The following is a 21,189-nucleotide window of genomic DNA, read 5'->3' as shown; positions in this document are numbered from 1 at the left end:
AAAATCTGTATAGTTATTGTTTCGTAATGTTATATAATATATAGAAAAAATTGAAATTTTAGTCCCCATGATTTGGAATAAGTTAAAATTTTTTAGGCGATAATATGGTTTATGATTAGAATTTACCAACAAAATAGTTTGATAAAAGCTTCATGATAAATAGTCCAATGGTAGAGACTATTTAAAAAAATTTAACAAACCGTAGGGACTATATGCGATTTATATCAAACAATATGAACTAAATTTTAAAATTTAAAATTATATGGACTAACTTTATCCAAATCATAATGACCAAACTTATAATTTAATCTAACTTAATTTATAATACATTATACATTATATATTTTAATTATAAAAAAATTGAATTGAATTTATAACTTAACATACTATATTTTTAAATATTTTAATTTTTATTTAATATAATTCTCATTTTAAATTTTAAAATTCAAATTTTGGATATAACGGAAACATAAAAATCTCGTTTTCAAATTTTGGATGGTTTAAATCACACCATCTGAACATAATTTAAAAAAAAAAAAAAAAAAGAATTTAGTTCTCTGCTAAATATATATTTATTAAATTCCGTAAATCGGTAAATATAAAAGAGAATCAGCCTAAAAACCCATTTTACCCTAATAAAAAAATTGGATGCCATTTTGTCAAATTCCCCAGCCGCCTGGCCAAGTCCTTTCTCAGTTTCTCCCTTAGTCAGTTCAGTCTCTCGCCGTCGACGATGGTCCCTTCTCTCAGTGTATCTCCAAATTCATTCCGGCCGGCGTTCTCCCTTGCAGGCGTGGGTTCTCCGACGCTCAGGTTTTTCCGTGTGAGATCGATGTCGTCAATGTCAGCAGCATCGCCACTTCAACAACGTCAAACATCTGCTTCTTCCTCTCAGAATTTGGACCTCTCCATTATGGTATTCGGCGTTTCACCATCCGTCCTAGGTTTTTGTGAATACCCTTCAGGATTATGGATTTAAATATGTTCCCCTATGGATTTTGAATGGTGATTTTTCTAAATACCTGACAATGATTCTCTAACATTAACTCTACTTACTTTCATGAGACCTCTTACCTTCGTAGTGCTAAAACTAGCTTTCCTAAGTACCATAGGGGGCATGCTGCTTCATTTTTATGGTGCATTTTCAGGTGTTATTTGTTGTAAAGCTCTTAGGTTAAAGTACCGTTTCGTCCCGTGGTTTGGGACTAGTTTTAGCTTAGTTACTTCAAAATTCCAAATTTAGTTATCGTATTAATCTTAAAATTAGTCCTACCAATGGTTTATGGTTAACTTTTTAAAAACAATTAGTTTCTTTTAGCCTTCCCCATGTAAATTGCAAAAGATATTCTCATCGCAGTTTTTTTCTTTCAACAAATGTGGGGTGGGGGAACGAGCCTCATATATCGAGAGGTTGATAGTACTAGTTCATGTCAGTTGAACTACTCATGTTGGGTGCATTGTGGTTTTTCTTGAATGAATATTATTATTACTTTATCAATTTTGATAAAAAAAAAAAAATTAACTTCAAACAAACAATAGGATATTTTAAGATAGAAAGTATGAAGACTAAATTTGGACATTTGAAAGTACAGTGACTCAAATGGAATGAAATGAAAAATATGATATTTTAATCAAGTTTTCATTATTTGTACTTACTTCTTTCATTATCTTAGTCGTTGCGTTCTAGAAGTTATTGGAACCGAGTATGTGCTTTGATCATGTGTTTCATTTCTTTCCTGGTACTTAGGTAAATGGATGCTCGGGAAAGATGGGAAAGGCTGTTATCAAAGCTGCTGACTCTGCCGGCCTCAATGTTGTACCAGTATCATTTGGCTCCTTGGAGGAATCTGGACTAACTATACAAGCATCTGGAAAGGATATTTTGGTTCATGGCCCTTCAGATAGGGAAAATGTACTTGCATCAGTTTTTGATGAATATCCAAATTTGATCGTGGTGGACTACACCGTGCCTTCTGCTGTGAATGGTAATGACAATGCTTGATATGCAATAATCTGTTTACAATTTCAACAGTGAACGGTTGGCAGTCTTTTAAGATACTACATGTTAATTTTGTATATTATATTCGATAATTAGCTTGATCAGATTCTATTGAATTACAAATAAATAGACTCAAAGAATACAATAAAGGAAACTACATGAAAGAAAAATAATAGAAAAAGGCAAATATTAATTAGGAAAAAAATCATAAGCCATAATTTCTTTAACACTCTCCCTCAAACTTAAGGTGGTAGAGTAACAACAAACTTGAGTTTGTGAAGCAACTGATTGAAGCAAATGACGAAAACTAAAGAAAACTCCCCAATCAAATCACAGTAGATCTGGATTGAAACAGAGACCCACAAAAAAACTAAAACACAGAGAATATTCCCTAGGCTGGAGATAGAACTTGCGAAGAACTAAAACATAGAGAACTTTTGGGCTGAAAATAGAACCCACAAAGAATCAAAACACAGAGAACTTCTGGGCTGAAAACAGAGATCCTCATAGAGAGACCCAAAATAGAACCCATGAACTGTTGATATGAAAATGGAACAGAGACCTTAGAAGATCAGAAAACATAACAAAGGTTGACATTGAAAAATAAAAACGCAGAATCAACTGAGCAAGTAAACCAAATCTTGATTTGCCTCTGTCGATGGAGGCAGAAATCGGATAGAAGCAACGGCTGAAAAATATGAACCCTAGGATTTAGGGCTATGATATCGTGTTAATTTTATATATTATTGAATAATCTATATATTAGAGTAACATTATAAAGGTGAATAAATAGACACCAACATATCCAACAAAAGAAAGTACATGAAAGGAAAATACTATAAAGAAAAATAATAATTAGGAATCTAATTTCCTTTAACTCCCTCCCGCAAACTCGAGGTGGTAGAGTACCAACAAACTTGAATTTGTGGGAGGGTGTTACTCTAGCATACAAATTATTCAATCCCAATACAAGTTGAAAATTTATTGAGCTTGTACACCATTTTTGACTCGGTGTATGTTATTTTCCAAAAAAGGATTAATTTCTTTTGACTACTTTTTTTTTATAATGACCCTTGACTTAGAACTTCTAGGAAACATTTTGGGATTGATTACCTTGGGTTTTGGGGGGTTTGAATTGTGAGTTGAATTAATCACAATAGCCCTTTACACATACGAGCCTTAGTGAGCTGATTTGCACTACATTATTTTAGATAAATTTAAAGAAATGATGATTTAGTGTTTATTGCTTGATCTAGGAAGCATAACACCTAAAATTTCAGGTAAGTGTATGTGTCAGACGCGTAACCCTAAATTGATTGAATAAGAATGAGATGAAGAACTTGTCCATAAAGGTTGAAGGTCCTTTTCCATCACACCAAAATCTATTTGTGACATAAACCATGGAACCCATTTGGTGGCATCTCTTATCTTGTTGTTTTAGTTATCGTTGAGAGAGAGATTGGCCGCAACCTTATGTGAGAATGAGAGTGAGAGCAAGATTGTCCCCACCCTTGAAGAACTATTTTATCTGTGTGTGAGATAGAAAAGATTGGTTTTATTTTGAGCTGTTAAATATTACCCCACTACACGTACAAAAGGTTTTTTTTGTTGAGATTGAAGCAACACTGCTGCCAGCAGCATTATATATAAATGATAAATATATGTTGGATTTCTTTTTTATGTTTGTGTTTTTTTTCCATTCCATATCTTGGCCTTTTTTTTTTGTAAATTGTTGTATTGTATTTGTGTCGGTTGTATGTATCTGTGCTTCTTAGTGCTTGATTCATGTTTTTATAAACTAGGGAGGGAGGGAAGAGAGATTGAGAATAGGAGAAAGAATGATGGAGGGAGCAAGAAAGGAAGATTGAGAACTAGAGAGGTACGAAGAGCAAAGGAGTAAGAGATATAATAAGTACGCGTGAGTGGGAAATGTAGATAAAAGAACTGAGAGAGAGTATATGATTGGGCAACACAGATAGGAGAGAAGGAATTTAAAGGCCATTTGCAAGGATGCCCTAGGAGTATTTTTCGTAGTTAAGGACTTAGAATGTGAATGGTCTGGAGAACAAAAGGAAACTGGGGAAATACTTACTCTATTAGAGTTGTATGTTTTGTTTTCCATGTCAGTTCGACTACCCTCATTGTGAAACTGTTATTATTCAACTATGTTAAAAAATGACGCTTAGCCTATTTGTGACCTTAAAGGTACTTGGAAGTCCAACAAGATAAATTTATGTCAAGTGGGGTACCACCATATTCAAGTTGAACGGGAGGACATTCCCAAAACAGTATTGTGTATTCACAACAGATGTTGAAGTTTTATTGATGCATTTCAGCCTCGTAAATGCCCTTTCCATGTTTTAGTTCTTGGTGATTGAAGTTCTCAAAGCTTATAGTAGTACGAGGAAACACCTCAAGCTAGTTTTGTAGACTTTGGAACTGTAGTAGCTAAATGGAAAAAAAGGATAACACATTGCTTTGTCCAAACAAGCTTAGATTACCTTGTCCGGCAAATGTGAACTTCGTTTTATAATGTATTTCTATATTTATTTTGTAGATAATGCAGAGCTTTACTGCAAAGTTGGAATTCCCTTTGTGATGGGTACAACAGGTGGAGATAGAGATCGGTTGTATAAAACCGTTGATGACTCAAAGGTTTATGCTGTAATCTCCCCGCAAATGGGCAAGCAGGTAGTTCAATACTATTATGTTCTAATAGATCCTTGTTAATTCTAGAGTATGGGATCTCCTCTTTCATTTTCTGATTGTGCTTTGGTCTTGATAGGTCGTTGCCTTCCTTGCAGCTATGGAAATAATGGCTGAGCAGTTTCCTGGGGCCTTCTCTGGTTACTCTCTAGAGGTTACTGTCACTTGTAGTATCTCTTACTCACACTTTAGCAGGGCAGCAGTGGGAATCTGGAGGCTTTCATATTTATCTATTCCATTTTTATTTTATTTGCTACAAATAGATATTTAATATAGTCAACTATGAGAAACCATGATTTTGCATTTATTTTATGCTTTTACCTTTCGTTAGTATTTAGAAGTGACTAGAATAGTGTGTGGTGATTACTTGCGTTGCTTTCACTTACCCCACCTACCTCTCTTTATTTAGATTCCCTAGTAAGGTTTGCAAGGACATCGAAAAGCTTATGTGTAACTTTCTTTGGGAAGAGGTGGACGAAGGAGAGCGGTCGCACTTGATTAGATGGGATGTTGTTGGGAGGATAGTGAACCGGGGGGGGCAGACATTGGTAATTTGAGGACTCGTAACCAAACTCTGTTAGCCAAATGGCGTTCACGATTTCCTCTTGAGCTTGATACTCTTTGGCATGAGGTTATAGCTAGCAAGTATGGACCTCGCCCTTTCGAGTGGTTGTTTGATGAGAGTAAAGGCACTTACTGGAGTCTGTGGAATGATATTTCAAATGAGCTTCCCCGTTTTTTTCCTTTTGTTCATTGTGTGGTTGGAGAGGGTAAGGATACATATTTTTGGGAAGATAAATGGGTGGGGGATGGTCCTTTTTGCTCCTTGTTTCCCCGCATGTTTCATTTATCCTCCTTTAAAAATCATTGTGTCTGATCTTTTGATTTGGTCGGAAAGCTCATTTTCCGTTTCGTTTTGGTTTAGTCGCTTTTATACAAATAGGGAGCTGGTCGATGTTGTTTCTCTATTGTCTTTATAGAGGGGAGGTTAATTTTAGATTTGGGAGAAGAGATTTGCGAGTCTGGGATTTGGACCATTTTGGAAGGTTTTTCTTTTACGTCTTATTTTTGCTGTTTGTTGAATCCCCTCTCTCTAGCGAGTATTTTTTCAGCCCTTTGGAGGATTGAAATTTCTAAGAAAGTTTGATTCTTTATTTGATAAGTTTTACACGATCGTGTGAGCACCTTGGATTGACTCTCGAGAAGGATGTCTTGTTAGTGGGCCGTGTTGTTGCATACTCTGTTGGAAGGCGGAGGAAGACCTTGATCACTTTCTTTGGAGATGTGATTTTGCGTATTCTATTTGGAATATTTTCTTCCAGACGTTTGGCGTGACTATTGCCCATTGTTGGGTTATTAGAGATATGATCAGGGAGTTCCTCCTCCATCCTTCCTTTCATGAGAAGGGTCAATTCCAGGAACAAAAGAGTGTTTAAAGAGTTGTTAGGGAACTTGGTGATGTTTGTGCTCTTATTAGGTTTCATGTTTCTCCTTGGACTTTGAATTAGAAGGGTTTTTTTTTTTTTTTTTTTTTTGCGCTCTTATTAGGTTTCAACTTTGGCAACCAACACCAACGAACACCTTTGTGTGACCAACTTCGATGACCAATTTTGGGCTCCGGCAACCACCTCCATTGACAACTCTAATGACCCAACTCTGATGACCACCTTTGCGCGACCAACTCCGACGATCAATTATAGGCTCTGCCCACCACCTCCGACAACAAACTTCGATAACCAACTCCGAAAACCACCTCCGACAACAAACTTCGATAACCAACTCCGAAAACCACCTCCAATTACAATCTCTCACAAAAATCACCGTCGATGATCAACTTCGATGACTACCTTCGAGCGAGCAACTTCGACGGCCAACTTTGAGCTTTGACAACCACCTCCAACGAAAAACTTCGACAACCAACTTCAATACCACTTTCATGCAACCACCTCCAGACTTCGACAACCACCTCCGACTATAAACTCCGACAAAAATCATCTTCAATGACTACCTCCGACAACAAACTCCGATGACTAACTCTAATACCGCCTTCATGCGACCAACTTCAGGCTCCGATCCGACAGCCACCCCCGACTACAAACTGCAGGAAAAATCATCTTCGATAATCAATGTCGACAATCACTTTTGATTATTATAAGACTGATGACTATTAAAGTATGTTGTAGGGTTGTTGATTATATAAATAATAGTATTTTGTCTACATTAAGTGTAATACTTTTACATAAAAATTTGTTAAATATATTTTTATTTAATCAAATTCACATATCAAATGATTGTTAAAAATATTTGGAAAATTATGTAACATATAACAAAAAAAAACCATAAATTGGAGATATTTTTCCCCTAGAACATTATCTAGCAAGTATTAGTGAAAAATGAAGATTTGTTCTCTGACGATCCTCTAAATTTGGAGGAATTGAAGGTGAAATTGTTAAAGAAATGTGGTGACACTCCATTGGCTGCAATGATGATGGAGGAGATTCAATTAAAAAAATCATGATAGAGTAAAAATACAAAGTAGCAACAAGAAGAATAAGAAAAAGAAGAAGATGAAATTCTTGGAGAAAAATTAGGAATAAAATATTTTGATTTCTCATTCTATTTAACCATATTTCTGCAAGAAATGTAGTGGGTTAATTGTTGTTTGTTACCCCCAAAAAAAAAGAAAGAAAAAGAAAGAAAAGTTTTAAAAATTAAAAGGAAAAAATTGCAATCCATATTTTATTCAAACAAAGATGGGTAGAATTGTTGAATAAAAATGTTTCAAAACAGAAATAGTAATCATAAAAGACACAAACATATAAACTCAGATCAAATAACTCTGCATCCCAAACACAGACATATGAACTCCACAGATATATGAATTCCATAGACATGAATTTCACAACTCAGCGTCCCAAAGAGCTCTTAAGAGAGACATGATGATGATGATAATAATAATGAATTAATAATAATAGTCAATGGGGTTTTGTTGCCAAAATATGCATATATACCTTCTGCACGTGTGTTAAAACTGAGATAGCACCAACTTCTGTTATTGAGATGTTTTAACAAGTGAATTCTTCCAACGACCTTAATTTTTCTTTTCTTTTTCTATATTATTTTTTTATCGGAGTCATTGCTTTGATATTCTACATTATTTTCTTAAGCCTTTATTCCAAGAACTCAGCACTGAATGATTCACTAAGTCCCATAAATGTTCTCCTGGTGGATGAAAATTTTAGGTGATGGAGTCGCATCAAACAAGCAAGGTGGATGCATCTGGGACTGCCAAGGCAGTCATTTCTTGCTTCCAGAAATTAGGTGTCTCTTTTGATATGGATCAGGTGTGAGGAACATTTCTTACTCTTCGCAACTTTAAATATGTAATTATAGCGCAGATGATAGATGTAAGTTATAATTTGGATTAATTTGCTCACTGCTGACTGGCTCTTCTATAGGAGTTCCTAACAATCCTTTTTCTTTTTCTTTCTTTCTTTTTTCTTTCTTTTTTTTTTTTTCAGATAAAATTGATCCGGGATCCCAAGCAACAGATTGAAATGGTGGGAGTTCCAGAGGAGCATTTATCTGGTCACGCATTCCATATGTATCATTTGACATCACCAGACAAGACGTAATATCATCTCCCTCCTTCCCTCATGAACAAGGGAACTGTATGTATTTTCTTAATTACTTTGCCATGTATTTAGCAGGTTAATGAAGTTTGACTTGTTTTCCTTGCAGAGTTTCTTTTGAGTTTCAGCATAATGTTTGTGGTAGGTCAATTTATGCTGAGGGCACAGTAGATGCTGTTCTTTTCCTCGCAAAAAAAGTAACACTACCGTCCCATCCCTTTCTTGCTTATTTTATTTTATTATTCCAGTTTTGCCTGATGTTTGGCGATGGTTAGATGCTAAAGTAGTGTCATAATGCATGTAGGAAGGAATGTATTAAAATAAATACTTTTGGGTTGGGTAGTTAAAAATGAGGTAGAAGGTGTGCATTGAGCCCGGTTATGCGTGGGAATCTATATGGAGTTTGACACAAAGGGGATGTGTCCAGGTTTGCGAGAGATGTGGAATTTTATACTCCTTGCATTTTGTTATTTAATGAGTTGCTCATCTATTGGTTTCCTGACAAAATGTTGGTTTGAGAAATTTTATCTACTTTTAGGATTTAGTAATTTTTGGTATCTTTTTCGATCTTTTATTAGTTTCCCAACAAAATGTCGGGGGTGATATTTCTCTACTCCAAGGAATTGGTAACATTTGGTTTTCTTCTTCTACTTTCATAACTTAGTTCATGAATCATATCTGCAATAGCATATGACAATAGAGTATGGCGTAGTTACCCTGAATTGACACAGATCGATATTGGATTTTAACTTTTAGGGATTTTTGCCTTTTGTTACTTGCTTTTATTGCAAGAGTGTCCACCATTTTGGAAAGAGGATGGCTCCAATATGCACCTTGTCAGTTGGGATAAAATTACCTCTCCTCTTAGTTTTAGCAGGTTGGGGATTACTAATCCAAAGCTGAGGAACGAGGGTCTCCTCGCCAAATGGATTTGAAGATATAGGGTGGGAAAACATGCTTTGTGGAGAAGGGTCGTTGCTGCCAAATTCGGCTCCTCCAATTGTGATAACAAAGCTGGCTCCCGCTCCCTGTCACTGCTAAAGGCCCATGGAAGGCCATTTCTATCCTCCAACCCCTGGTGGACCAACATGTGGTGGTGACTCTCGGTCGTTCGGTCTCTTTTTGGTTCGACTCCTAGGTGAGCTTCCATCCTTTACACACGACATTCCTCAATTTATTTGCTCTCCCCCTTGCCAAGGAGGCATCGGTTTTTTTATCTTTCGAAGGCGACGAGGGGTGTTGGGACCTCAAACGTTGCAGGAATCTCAGTGAATCGAAAATTTGTGAGGTGGCTGTTCTTTCTCTTATACTCGCAAATTACCAACCTCAACAAACCGATGACAAATGGTTTTGGACACATGAACCATTCGGGATCTTCTCCACAAAATCTTTGATTGCTCTTAAGCACAACAACATTACCAATGTTTTTGCAGGTTGCTCCAAAGCCATTTAGTCTGACCAATACCCAAAAAAGATTAAGTTCTTTTTGTGGGAGCTATCACACAAGGCCGTTCTTCCACACGACAAGCTACAACGTCGATTACCTTCTTTGGCTATCTCCCCCAGTTGGGTGCACACTTTGTAAGGACAATGGGACTCAAAACCCCCTATTCATCTCTTGCCCATTCTCTAACAGATTTTGGAACCACATTCTGTATGCATTCAATTGGTCTGGGAATTGGATATCACTAGCTTCCTATCTCTTATGGTCGAGGTCATCCATTCAAAGGTAGAAAAGAAAGAGCCTCCTTTGGATGCAGCTCAACAGAGCCTTTTTGTGGTCGTTTTGGATTGAACGAAATAGCTGTATCTCTTCAATGACAAGGCTCAACACTTCGACCTTTTTTTAGAGCATGTTATCTTCATTGCTATCTTTTGGTGTAAATTGTCTAAATTATTCCATTCATATAGTTTTGATTCACTTTTGACCAATTAGAGATGTCCTTTGTCACTCCTTTGGTCCGAGGCTTCTCTCTCTTTCATTTTGTAATTTCATACATCAATGAAATTGTTTCTTATAAGAAAAAAAGGTCTGAAATGCAATCATAGACTTCGCTTGATAACCATTTCGTTTTTTAAAATCAAGTCTAACACTATTTCTACCTATTAGTTTCTTTTTTGTTATCTACTTTTTGGACGTGTTTTCAAAACCCAAACCAAGTTTTGAAAACTTGAAAGAAAAAAGTATGTTTAAAACTTTATCTTGTTGGGTAGAGCTTTCGAAACTTGTGGATTTTTGGGGCATAGATATAGGAAATTTGAGACACATGATCGGGTCCCTTTGGCTAAATGGTTGCGACAGTTTTATCATGGACCTGAAGCTCTTTGGCGTAAGCCTTTTGAATGGACTCTGAATGAGGTTGGTGACACTACTAGGTCTCCGTGGAAGAGGGATTGCCGGAGAGTTCTGTTTCATGTCTCAATTCGTTCGTTGTTATTAGGTGGGGAGGGTACGGATACGGTTTTGGGAAGATTGGTGGTTGGAAAATTGTCCTCTATGCTTTACTTTTCCTAGTTTATACCATTTTTCTCCTTTGAAGAATGTTTGGGGCTAATATTATGGCTCAATCAGCCCCACTTTGGGGTTTCGTTGTTCACTGTATGATAGTGAAACAAGCGATATTGTAGTTCTATCATTGTTAGGGGAGTTTTAGTGCTCTGTAGGGAGAAGAGACATTTGCTTTCGGAGCCCTAATCCTTTGGGGGGGCTTTTCCCGTCATTTCTTCTTCCTTTGTTTGGTGAACCCTTCTCCCTTGAAGAATATATTGTTTAAGATCTCTTAAGCAAAGACTAGTTGAGAGTTAGAGTATTAGTCGGATAAAATAAAGAAAATCTTACTGTTTGGAATATTAAGAATTACTGAGAAGTTGGTTTGTGTTGAAAGTTATAAATAGTTAGGGAGTGGTGGATACCAGTTACTAGTGTATTTCTTTTCTCTTTACAATAAAAATTTAGTGTTGATTTGCACATTTTCAAGGCCAGGATCTTATCATAGTGCTAGTGTCAAGTTTTGTAATGGTTGCATGAACAATTGAATATTGTTTATTGCAGATTCAGTCGAAGGCAGACAAACGGATATACAATATGATCGATGTATTGCGGGAGGGTAACATGAGATGAGACAAGAAGTGGACCTCCTACGGTGCCATTTACAATAAATAATATCTCAGGTTGGGGATATATGGAATTTTTGTTAACGGGGAAAAGGATTTTAGAATTCAACCAATTATTAGGGCAATAACTTAAACTTGTTAACCTTGTTGGTCATAAAAAAAAAATCTTGTTAACCTTGTATCTATCTTATGCTTCTACCATCATCTCATGCGGGAGCTTACTCTGGGAATTCCAGCCATTGAATCTTTTCATATTGTTGAAGCAATCATCATAATGAATCCGAGCTCGACTTCATGGAGTATATGGAGAAACTCGTGGTGGTTCATAGTTTGATCTCAATGCTGTTTGTTGAATTGAGAATTGAAATCTTCGAGGAGTTTGAGCTCTCCTAGGTCTATGCAGATACTGTTTGTTTCTTACCACTTTGAGCTAAGCAGGAAAGGTTATTTGGTTGTAGTCCTGTCCATGTATAAGATAGGACTTGGTCTCTGTTTTTATTTTCGAAAAATTTTGTTCCCAAAAATTGTTTTCAAGAGAAACCTCTGCAGGTTGTTTCAGCTGTAATGAAGTATTTGGAATCCTTTTAGCTTATTTACCTTTCTCTTTTTTTATTTTTATTTTTTTATTTTTTTATTTTTAAATTTAAATGATTGCTGATTTAAAATTGCATCTGCTTTTTTCTGTTGATCCTGAACATATTCGGAATGAGATTTTTCTACAGGGAATTTTGTGGAGATTGGAATTTGGGTGTGGGAAATTATTCATTCATTTTGTTTTCTTATTTGAGTTTTCACTCGAGAATTGGTGCGACTGTTCCTAAAGTTTTAAAATGTACCATTTTACTGCCCTAATTTTTAAGAAGAGGGTTCTTTAAAAATAAAAAAACAATGAAAATTACTTACACAAAATAGTAAAATTTTAATCTTCTTTAATAGAGATTGATAGAAGTCTGTCAGTGTCTTATCGGTGATTGAAAATTGATAGAAGTCTATCAGTATTTTTTTGTTATTTCTTAAATAGTTTGATATTTTTTTTTCGATCGGTAAAAATTTCTCTTTTAAGAATGGGTCAAAAAGGTCTTAGTTTTATTTTGAATCTTAACGATATATTTTAAATTAAAAATAATATTCTTAAAAATGATATTTTCTCGGTCTTTCTTTTCACCCTTCATCCTCTTGTTCCCTCTTCTTTAATTACTATTTTTAATTTAAAATGTTAGGTCAATATAAAATAATAAGAGCAATGATTACGTGCAACTTAATCTTTATACTCTCCACTTGTTAGAAACATAAAAGTAGAATTAGAAAAAAATATATCTTTAAAAAAAAAATTATACATGGTAAAATTTTATTGGACAATACTTGGGATGTACCAAGATAAAAGTATCCAAGTTTTTTTCAAATAATAACAGAAGTACTTGGGAACCTTTTGAACCAATTCTTTAACATTTGGGGAACAAAAGGTGCATTTTAAAACTTTAATAATTTAATTATTAAAAAATTATTTTTTAAAAAAATTATTTATTTATTTATTTTTTAAATCTCAACAAAGTATAAGTAAAGTAAACCATACTCTCTGACAGTTTAATTTTCGATGATGCAACAAAGTTGTCTTCAATTTAAATCTAACAATCAGGGTAGACTAGAATATTTATATTTGAATGGTACATGAAATCTTGTAGTTTCAATTAAAAATTTTAAGATATATAGAATTTTTAGCATGTAATAAATATTATATAGTTTCTCTTCAAACTATAATAACTTTTTTTTTTAGTGTTTTTATATTATCGTCTTTTCATAAAAACAGAATCTATGCCGTACAAAGTAAATGAAAATTGTGTTAGTAATTAAATATAGATAATGCAACCATTTTTATTTTAATGTTTTCTCGTGTATATCATCAAAATCATTCTCACATATAAATGAATGAATTTTTAAATTCTTTCAACGGACATCTCTAAAAGAACTATTGCAATTGCTCGAAGAGAAAGAAAACAATAGGATTTTATAAGGAGGTTAAGAAAAAAAAAAATAGAAAAATAACTATTTTTCTCCAATGGCCCCGTTACAGTGTTTGAAAGTTATGTTTTTTAAAAAAATACATGAAATCTTGTGATTTTGATTCAAGTAACTAAGAAGTGTTTAGTTATTGTTTAAAGTTTATTTATGTTATAAATAAATATTATTCCTTGTTTCCATAAAAGGATATTATGTCTTATATTTAAAATTATGAAATATAATTTTCATGTATAAGTTATTTAACAAAAAATACAGTAATTTTTTTTGCTTCACATATTACATGAATTCCTATTTTTATAATTTGTATTGTATCTTTTGTTTGAAATAAAAACATTATCCTTATCCTTATTATTATGTTTTTAGTGAAAGAAAATTATTTTAAATGACAAAAATGCTAAAAATATTTATAACTAATAGTAAAATATCACAATTTATCCAACAATACTACTATTTGTGTCTATCACGTATAGACTGTGATATTTTACTATTATTTGTAAAGAATTTGATTAATTTTTCTATAATTAAAAATAGCCCTTTAGTGAATACCATTTTATTTTCATAAAACCGTCTTTAATTATATTTTAAAACTTTTCAAACAAATTTCCTTTAAAAATAAAGGACAATGAATATAATAGAATCTCAATTTAGGAAGATTATAGTTTCAACTTCTTTCTTCATATGTATTTTTTCCATAGTTTTCTCAAATCTTTAATCTATATCTCTACATCTAAAAAAAAACCCTAACTAAACCTGATGAAAGTGAATAGAGGAAGGCTGGGATCGTTCCAAAATGACTGTGTATTCATGAAGTATTGTATGAACGAATAATTCAAGGAGGGGTGACTGACTATAGGTCGTTGGACATTGAAAAATGGGAGGAGAATTAATATAATTAGGGGTGGTCATTCAAACCGCAAAAACCGAGCCGTTTCTAAAAACCGAATCGAAAACTCAGTGAAACCAAAAAATGTAGTTCAATCCGATTTGAAGAAATTTTGAAACCGAATTAATTCGGTTCGGTTCGGTTTCAATTTCGAAAACTGAATTTGAAACCGAACCGAATCATTTTTAACTAATATATATATTTATTTATTTAAAAAAATAGTAAAACCGAATTTAAAACCGAACTATTTTAATTTAAAGAACAAAACCGAATTTAAAACCGAACCGAACCGAACCGTTTTTTAATTAAAAAAAATATAATAGATTTTTTAAAAATGTCAAAACTGAATTTGAAACCGAACCGTTTCTACCCTTAAATATAATGATCACAATACATATTTTATCTAGAAGATTGGAAAAAAAAAAAAAAAACAAACGACACATACACATGAATGGTGGTAACTTTTGTTTTGGAGAATGAAATGGATTGCCCTAAAAAACTCTTTATTTCCCCATCACATTAACTAAATATGTTAAAGAAGAGGTGTTTTGGTGGAAAGTTGTGTTTTATCGAAAGGTTTTGATTCGTAAGTTTAGATAGATTTATTAATAACTAATCACTAAGATCGCGTTTACATTCGGTGAAAGGTAATCTATCAATAGTAACTAAAAATTAGGTGAGTTACGGGACCCACCTCAAAATTTGTAATCAAATACAAATTGTGCAATCAAATTGAGGAAGGAAGAGTGTTCAATCTGATTGTAATTAAAAATTACCTAAGATCCACTACCTTTATCATTACGGTTATCGTTATAGATTTTGTTACTGTAACTGTATGAAAATAATAAATCGCACATTTGTTATTATCTTTATCTTTATGGTTACCATTACTGTTACTGTTACTATTAGGGTCAAGTAGTAATGGTATTGATAACTGTAATAGTAAAATGTGATATATTCATAATTCTAGGTAAATATGATTAAAAGTAATCCAATTATATTTGCGATTCAGGCATATTACGACTCATCCATCAATAAAATCTTATTTCGATTGCACACTTTTCATTAGAGATGAATAAATGTAGCCTAAATTTTTTTTGAAAAAAAGGCATATGTTGAAAATGAGGGGTAAAGTGAGATTGTAAACATTATTCCCAGTTTGCCCATTTTATACATAGTGGAGTTGGCATATGATCATTATTCTAATACTGTATTATTAATTAAATTCCACATTGTAACTCTGCATCGAATGAGGCAGAAGAAAAGGCTTTTGCAGAACTTCTTTGATAAATCATGGATCACCAGAGATTTGAATCATCATACTATCACCAATCCTCTAGTGAAATCTTTTCTGGAGTCGCGGTCTTCCCCATATAAAGCTTTGTCCAACATATGAAAGTCGGTTGGAATTTGATCAATATCTTTAGTGGAAGTTAATTATTTGAATTCCTACCTTTCAAGGGGGAAAAATGTAGAGAAGATGGATCAACATGAACTTGTAAAAATAAATAAATAAAGAAGAAAGACGAAGTTGAGGTTTTTGTATGGATGACCCAAATTAAGGGAGGGGAAAAATGAGATTTACCTCGCTTTTTAGAAAAGAGGTTTTTTGATCATTTGTTGATGTCAAACTCGAGTGGAATTACCAAAACGAAACCTTCGCGCACGCAGATTGACTCTATCACTCTCCTCTCTCATCCTTTCACTCCCTATCCTCTCTCATATATCCCTCTCGTCTCTCATTTCTTGCTAATTTTTTTGACCTGGCTTTCCTCTCTCATTTCTCGTTGATTTCGCCTTTTGGTCTCGCTCTCCGGTTCTTAGTCTTGTTTTGCAATATAAACTGACGATGGAGAGAAGAAGAAGACTTACATGAGTCTAGTGGAGGAAGTTGGACGAGTATGCGAAATTTGGTCTCTTGTCAGAGAAGAAAAACAAAAGTCCAAAGAGGAAGTAGAAGAAGAAAAAGAATAAGGAACATAAGAAAAGGAAAAAAAAACGTTGAAGATGAAGGAAGAGAGAAAAAGAAAATGAGGGTAATTTGTAAAATTGCTTGAGCATGATGTAAACAAGAGCTAAAAAAACTTGAAAATGTAGAAAAATGTAGCAAGAATCATTTTAAGCTTGAGAAATGGGTCTTTGAGGCCCCGTGTACCTCTTGAGCATCGACACGGTCAACCAAGGCCATGGGTTGACTGACGCCAAGACATGCGCATAGGCAGCGCACTAGTGAAGACTCAAGGCTGATTGCACGGCAGGCTAGCGGGAGGTTAGACAAGGACGGTGCATGGCGTGGGTAGGTGGCCCATGTCCCGTGCTTGGACATAACAAGATATTCGATATAAGCGCGCGACACTCAGATGCGTGCGCACATGAGGGCTCCAACGGACGTGCGTGCAAGGCCCATCGACAGGGCACATGCTCACGCATGGTGTCACAATCGTAAACTTTCGAATATGGGACAGGCAATTGTGCGACACTTGCTCTAAGCCAGTGAGCAAGTTAGCCGTGTAAAAACCGAAAGTCGCGGACAATGTCGATATATGATGTAGCCTTTGTTCACGTTTTGAGAGAAAATGGTTTTATAAAATGTGAGAGAGAAAAAGCATTGAAAACATCATTAAAGAATGCATTGAAGATTGACAGTTGCAAGAAAATTTTGATTGCAAAGAGTACATCAATACATTGGTCAGGGAGTTGACTAATGGGTTTTCCCTATAGTGCATTCTAAACAATTTCTAATATTCCTAGCTTGCATATTAAAAGTGGCAAGCGGTCATTCGCATGCTAAACAATATGAAATAAAAAACAACTTGCTAAGCTAATTACAGGACTCAAAGATAGGATGGTTGAGGATGGTTTGAACATGCGGCCATGGTTTGAACATGCATGCCCAAGACATTCTCCCCCACTTAGACAGTTGACGTCCTTGTTGATTGGCAGCTTGAACTCGACGATATTCTACTTCCAAGCTTCTAAATATTTGACACGTTCCCAACTTGTTTCTTCCACGGGGAGGTACTTCCACTTAATTAGATATTTCTGGACTCTTGGAATGGGTCTTCTGGCCTTTCTACTCTATCGGCAAGGATCTCTTCTACTTTTTTAGCTTCCTTCAGCTTCAGGTCAATGCTTAATCGGACAGTCACATTGTGACGATCATTGTTAGGATCAGGATGATATGGCTTTAAGTTGCTTACATGAAGTACTGGGTGAATTTTCATCCATGCAGGAAACACCACCCTATATGAGGTATTCCCAATCTTCTTAAGAATTTCCACTGGACCTTCGTACGTTTTGACGAGACACTAGTCCTTGTCGCTAAAATATTAGATCTGCTTTGGTTCAACTTTACGAGGACCTGGTCTCCTACTTGAAATTCGAGAGGGCGACACTTCTTATCAGCCCACTTCTTCATATGTTTGGAGGCTTTCTCCAAGTATGCCCGAGTGATGTCGGTAGTCTGCTTCCACTCTTTGGTAAAGTTGTGGGCTTGAGGATTTTCTCTGCATAAGGATGATCAACAATATGAGGCAGCAAAGGTTGCCTCCCACTTACAACTTCAAAGGGACTCTTTCCTGTTGACGAGCTTGTTTGACAATTAAAACAAATCTGGGCTACGTCAAGTAACTGAACCCAATTCTTCTGGCGGGCATCGACAAAGTGGCATAAATATTCCTCCAGCAAGCAATTTAATATCTCTGTTTGGTTGTTAGTTTGTGGATGGTAACTTGAGGATATGTTTAGACTTGTCCTCATGAGCGCAAACAACTTGGTCCAAAATGTACTAATGAATTTTCCATCTCCGTTGCTAACAATACTCGTTAGAACTCCCCACAACTTCACTATATGTCTGAAGAACAGTTGGGCTATCAACTCAGCCGAACATTGCTTCAGAGTAGGTAAGAAGGTGGCATATTTCGAGAACCGGTTAATGATAACCAAGATCGCCTCATGATCACCCACCTTTGGGAGATGGGTAATAAAATCCATAGATACACTTTCCCACGGTCTGGTTGGTACAGGTAGGGGCTCCAGGAGCTTAGAAATTTTCGTTTTCTGGATCTTGTCTTGCTTACAAATAAGACAAGTCTTGGTATACTGCATGACATCGTCTCTCATATTGAGCCAAAAATAACCTTTCTTAAAAAATATAAGTTCTCTGTCAACCCGGGTGACCAGCCCACTATTGGGGTTGTTGCCCTGAATCTCGTAGGGTCTTGTAGTTTGTAAACACTTGTATGAACAAACATTTTGTGATTTATAATATATAATATTTTATTTACTTAAGTCCATGAAATATTTTATATTTTAGTTGCATTAACCACAAACCAATAAACTAAGATCTATGGTTATTGTTGTAACATAAATATGTATGTGGAGACATACAAGTGGATCGTGTTTTAAGTGATAACCTAAACGGTCTGTAAGGTCCCCTTGGTAGCTCAATGGATTCAAGTTGAGAATCAGTTTTTGGGTTAGTTTGAAATGTTCAAATTAACAAGAGGGAATTTGATTATATATGATATAATTAAATTAATTAAATTATATATGATATAATTAATATAATGTATTTGATACATTATTGTTTGATTGAAGGAACTAGTATTTGAATATGCTTCAAATATGATTTCTATGAATGAGATTCATAGTTATTAAATTTAATATAAATATGATTTATATTAAATTCCATAAATAGAAAAAGAACTATGAATTATATATTGTATATGATGCAATATTAAAACTATAGGTTATAAATATTATATGATAAGTTAGTTATTGTATTTATTTATAATTTATTAATTATTTGATAATTAAATTTCTTTTTCTCAATAACTAACCTTAGTGGGTGGTTATACAATTTTTATGGTAAAGTGGAATAAAGATGAAAAAGTGGTTTTCTACTTATTCTACGAAAAATGAGTTATTAAATTCACTATCGAGTGTCTACACGATAACATCAAGCTTACTATAGATAGTGCTCTCATTTAAATGATCGAGGATCCAGTCTATGTGATAGACTTCATCTTCTACATGATTGTACTGCCCTTTACTCGATCGTCTTCCTCCTTCCCTCTAACCAAAATAAGCCAGAGCCCACCATTCTTGGATTCTTACACCGAGAATACCAAGGTAATCTAGTGGTACTTTTCGAGGATCGAGTTTCCACTTGTTGGTGTTCGAGGGAGATCGAGTTCGAATTCTTGCTCGTTGCGTTCATGCTTGGTCGAGGGATATTCTTGAAGAAGTGTTCTTCAAAGGTATTGTCTTTCTAACCTTTGTATTTATTTCAAGAAGCATGTTATAATTTATGATTTAATGCATAATCTGTTTAGTATGACTGTGAATGTATGTGTTCTTTCACAATAGAGTTTGGATGAACCGCTTCCGCTCATAGGTCCTCTTTAATTAGAGTTCCTTCAATTGGTATCAGTGCCAGGTTGTTCTGATTTCAAAATTCCATTGCTGTATTGAATGTCATTTACAGTCTTGGTGGGTTTTAAGTATTCTGCAATGTGTTTAAGTGTTAAGTGTGTTTGTGGATGTTGTTGATGGATGTTTTTGGGATAATTGTCTCTATTTCAAGCTTTCATTTACTTTTACAAAAGTTAATTTGTAAGGGCCCATGCGTTTTTGGGCATAATTAACTTGCAACCGAGTCTGTATTCGTTTTTATGTTTTTTGAGTCGTTCGTGAAGAAGCTTCAGAAGCAAGGAGTTGCTGTTCGCTTCAAGGGAGAAGGCGAACCGATGGTCACATCGTGTAGCTCAAGCTAGATGGTCGTTTAGATTTGGCTATGCGATCGTGTAGTATTTGCTAAACAATTGCATAGCTAATGCTACGCAATCGGGTAAAGAGTTTACTCGATCGTGTTGCGTTGGCTACATGATCGTGTAGATGCTCGGAGGTACATGATCCTAGAGTATTTAATACTCATTGTATGGCATGCGCGCTAAACGATCGTGTAGGCTATCATGCTCATCGCATTTTCACTAGCTACGCGATCACTTGGTATATGATACTCGACGCTTGCTTCTCGATCGTGTAGACTATCATGCTCATCGTATAGTCGTTAACTACACGATCGCATGGCATGTGTTACTCGATGTGCATTGCACGATCGCGTGGACTTTCATGTTCATCACATAGTCCTTAGCCACGCGATCATTGCTATACGATCGTGATTAAACTCTTAACAAAGAGAACCAATGAGCGAAAGCATATCGTTCCAAATCCCATTGTGAAAGAACATCAATATTTACAATCTAACACAGAACAATTATGCATCAAGTCTAAATCACAACATGCTTCAAGAATAAAATACAAAGTATCAAGTAAACATACCTTTTAAGAACTATTCTTCTAGTATTCCCTTGATTAACACCAGCAAGGCACCCAACAACACGAATGCAGCACACCTTTAGAAAATCCTCGATCACAATCGAGTTAAACTCGATACTCGACCCTCAAATGCAAACTCGACACTACCAAGAGGCTACCTTGGTATGAGAATCCAGGAGGTGTGGGCTCTGTATGGATTTGGTAGAGGGAAAGAGAAAATGGACGATCGAGTAAGAGGGAGAAAATAGAAATCTATCATTTAGAATTGGGTACGCGATCGTTTAACAATGAGTAGCTCTCAACACTATCGTGTAGCTTTTTCTTTCTGTGCATTCGATTATAAAAAAAATGAAAACGATTCTCATTTTATCCATCAGTCATAAAAAACTGATTATAACTTCCCACTAATTTGATTATTTGGAGAAAGAATCGAAAATCAATTATCTTATAATTTATTTAATTATAAATAAATATAATAACTAATTTATCATATT

The 21,189-nt window shown here is 34.9% G+C and overlaps 1 protein-coding gene across 5 annotated transcripts; it reads left to right on the top strand.

The window, feature by feature from the left end:
• Positions 1–628: 628 nt before the first annotated feature.
• LOC120085379 (4-hydroxy-tetrahydrodipicolinate reductase 2, chloroplastic) lies at positions 629–12,043 on the top strand. Of its 5 annotated transcripts, none has more exons than XR_005483910.2 (9): positions 630–916; positions 1,748–1,985; positions 4,557–4,690; positions 4,785–4,859; positions 7,948–8,049; positions 8,227–8,336; positions 8,447–8,534; positions 9,206–9,475; positions 11,390–12,043. XR_005483910.2 is itself a non-coding variant. In XM_039041330.2 (8 exons), exons 1-8 carry the CDS (start codon positions 734–736, stop codon positions 11,456–11,458), a joined length of 999 nt encoding a protein of 332 aa, XP_038897258.1. In that variant the 5' UTR covers positions 630–733; the 3' UTR covers positions 11,459–12,043. The 5 variants fall into 5 exon arrangements, 2 of the variants coding, with proteins under 2 accessions (XP_090173887.1, XP_038897258.1); XR_005483911.2 differs by lacking the exon at positions 11,390–12,043 and adding an exon at positions 9,771–10,400; XR_016532097.1 differs by lacking the exon at positions 9,206–9,475 and having other exon boundaries at positions 8,227–8,376.
• The last annotated feature ends 9,146 nt before the right edge of the window (positions 12,044–21,189 follow it).

Source organism: Benincasa hispida, chromosome 9 (genome assembly GCF_027475165.1).
Source record: "Benincasa hispida cultivar pf3 chromosome 9, pf3_genome.v1.1, whole genome shotgun sequence".
NCBI lineage: Eukaryota > Viridiplantae > Streptophyta > Magnoliopsida > Cucurbitales > Cucurbitaceae > Benincasa > Benincasa hispida.
The sequence above is the reverse complement of the archived record's forward strand: the minus strand, read 5'-3'. Positions and strand labels throughout refer to the sequence as shown.

Excerpts from the sequence above, each read along its gene's own strand:
- LOC120085379 (XM_090317761.1), top strand. The coding sequence starts at position 734 with ATGGTCCCTTCTCTCAGTGTATCTCCAAATTCATTCCGGCCGGCGTTC. Across the intron at positions 4,691-4,784 it reads CCCCGCAAATGGGCAAGCAG|GTCGTTGCCTTCCTTGCAGC; the intron begins GTAGTTCAATAC and ends TGGTCTTGATAG. Across the intron at positions 8,050-8,226 it reads TCTCTTTTGATATGGATCAG|ATAAAATTGATCCGGGATCC; the intron begins GTGTGAGGAACA and ends TTTTTTTTTCAG.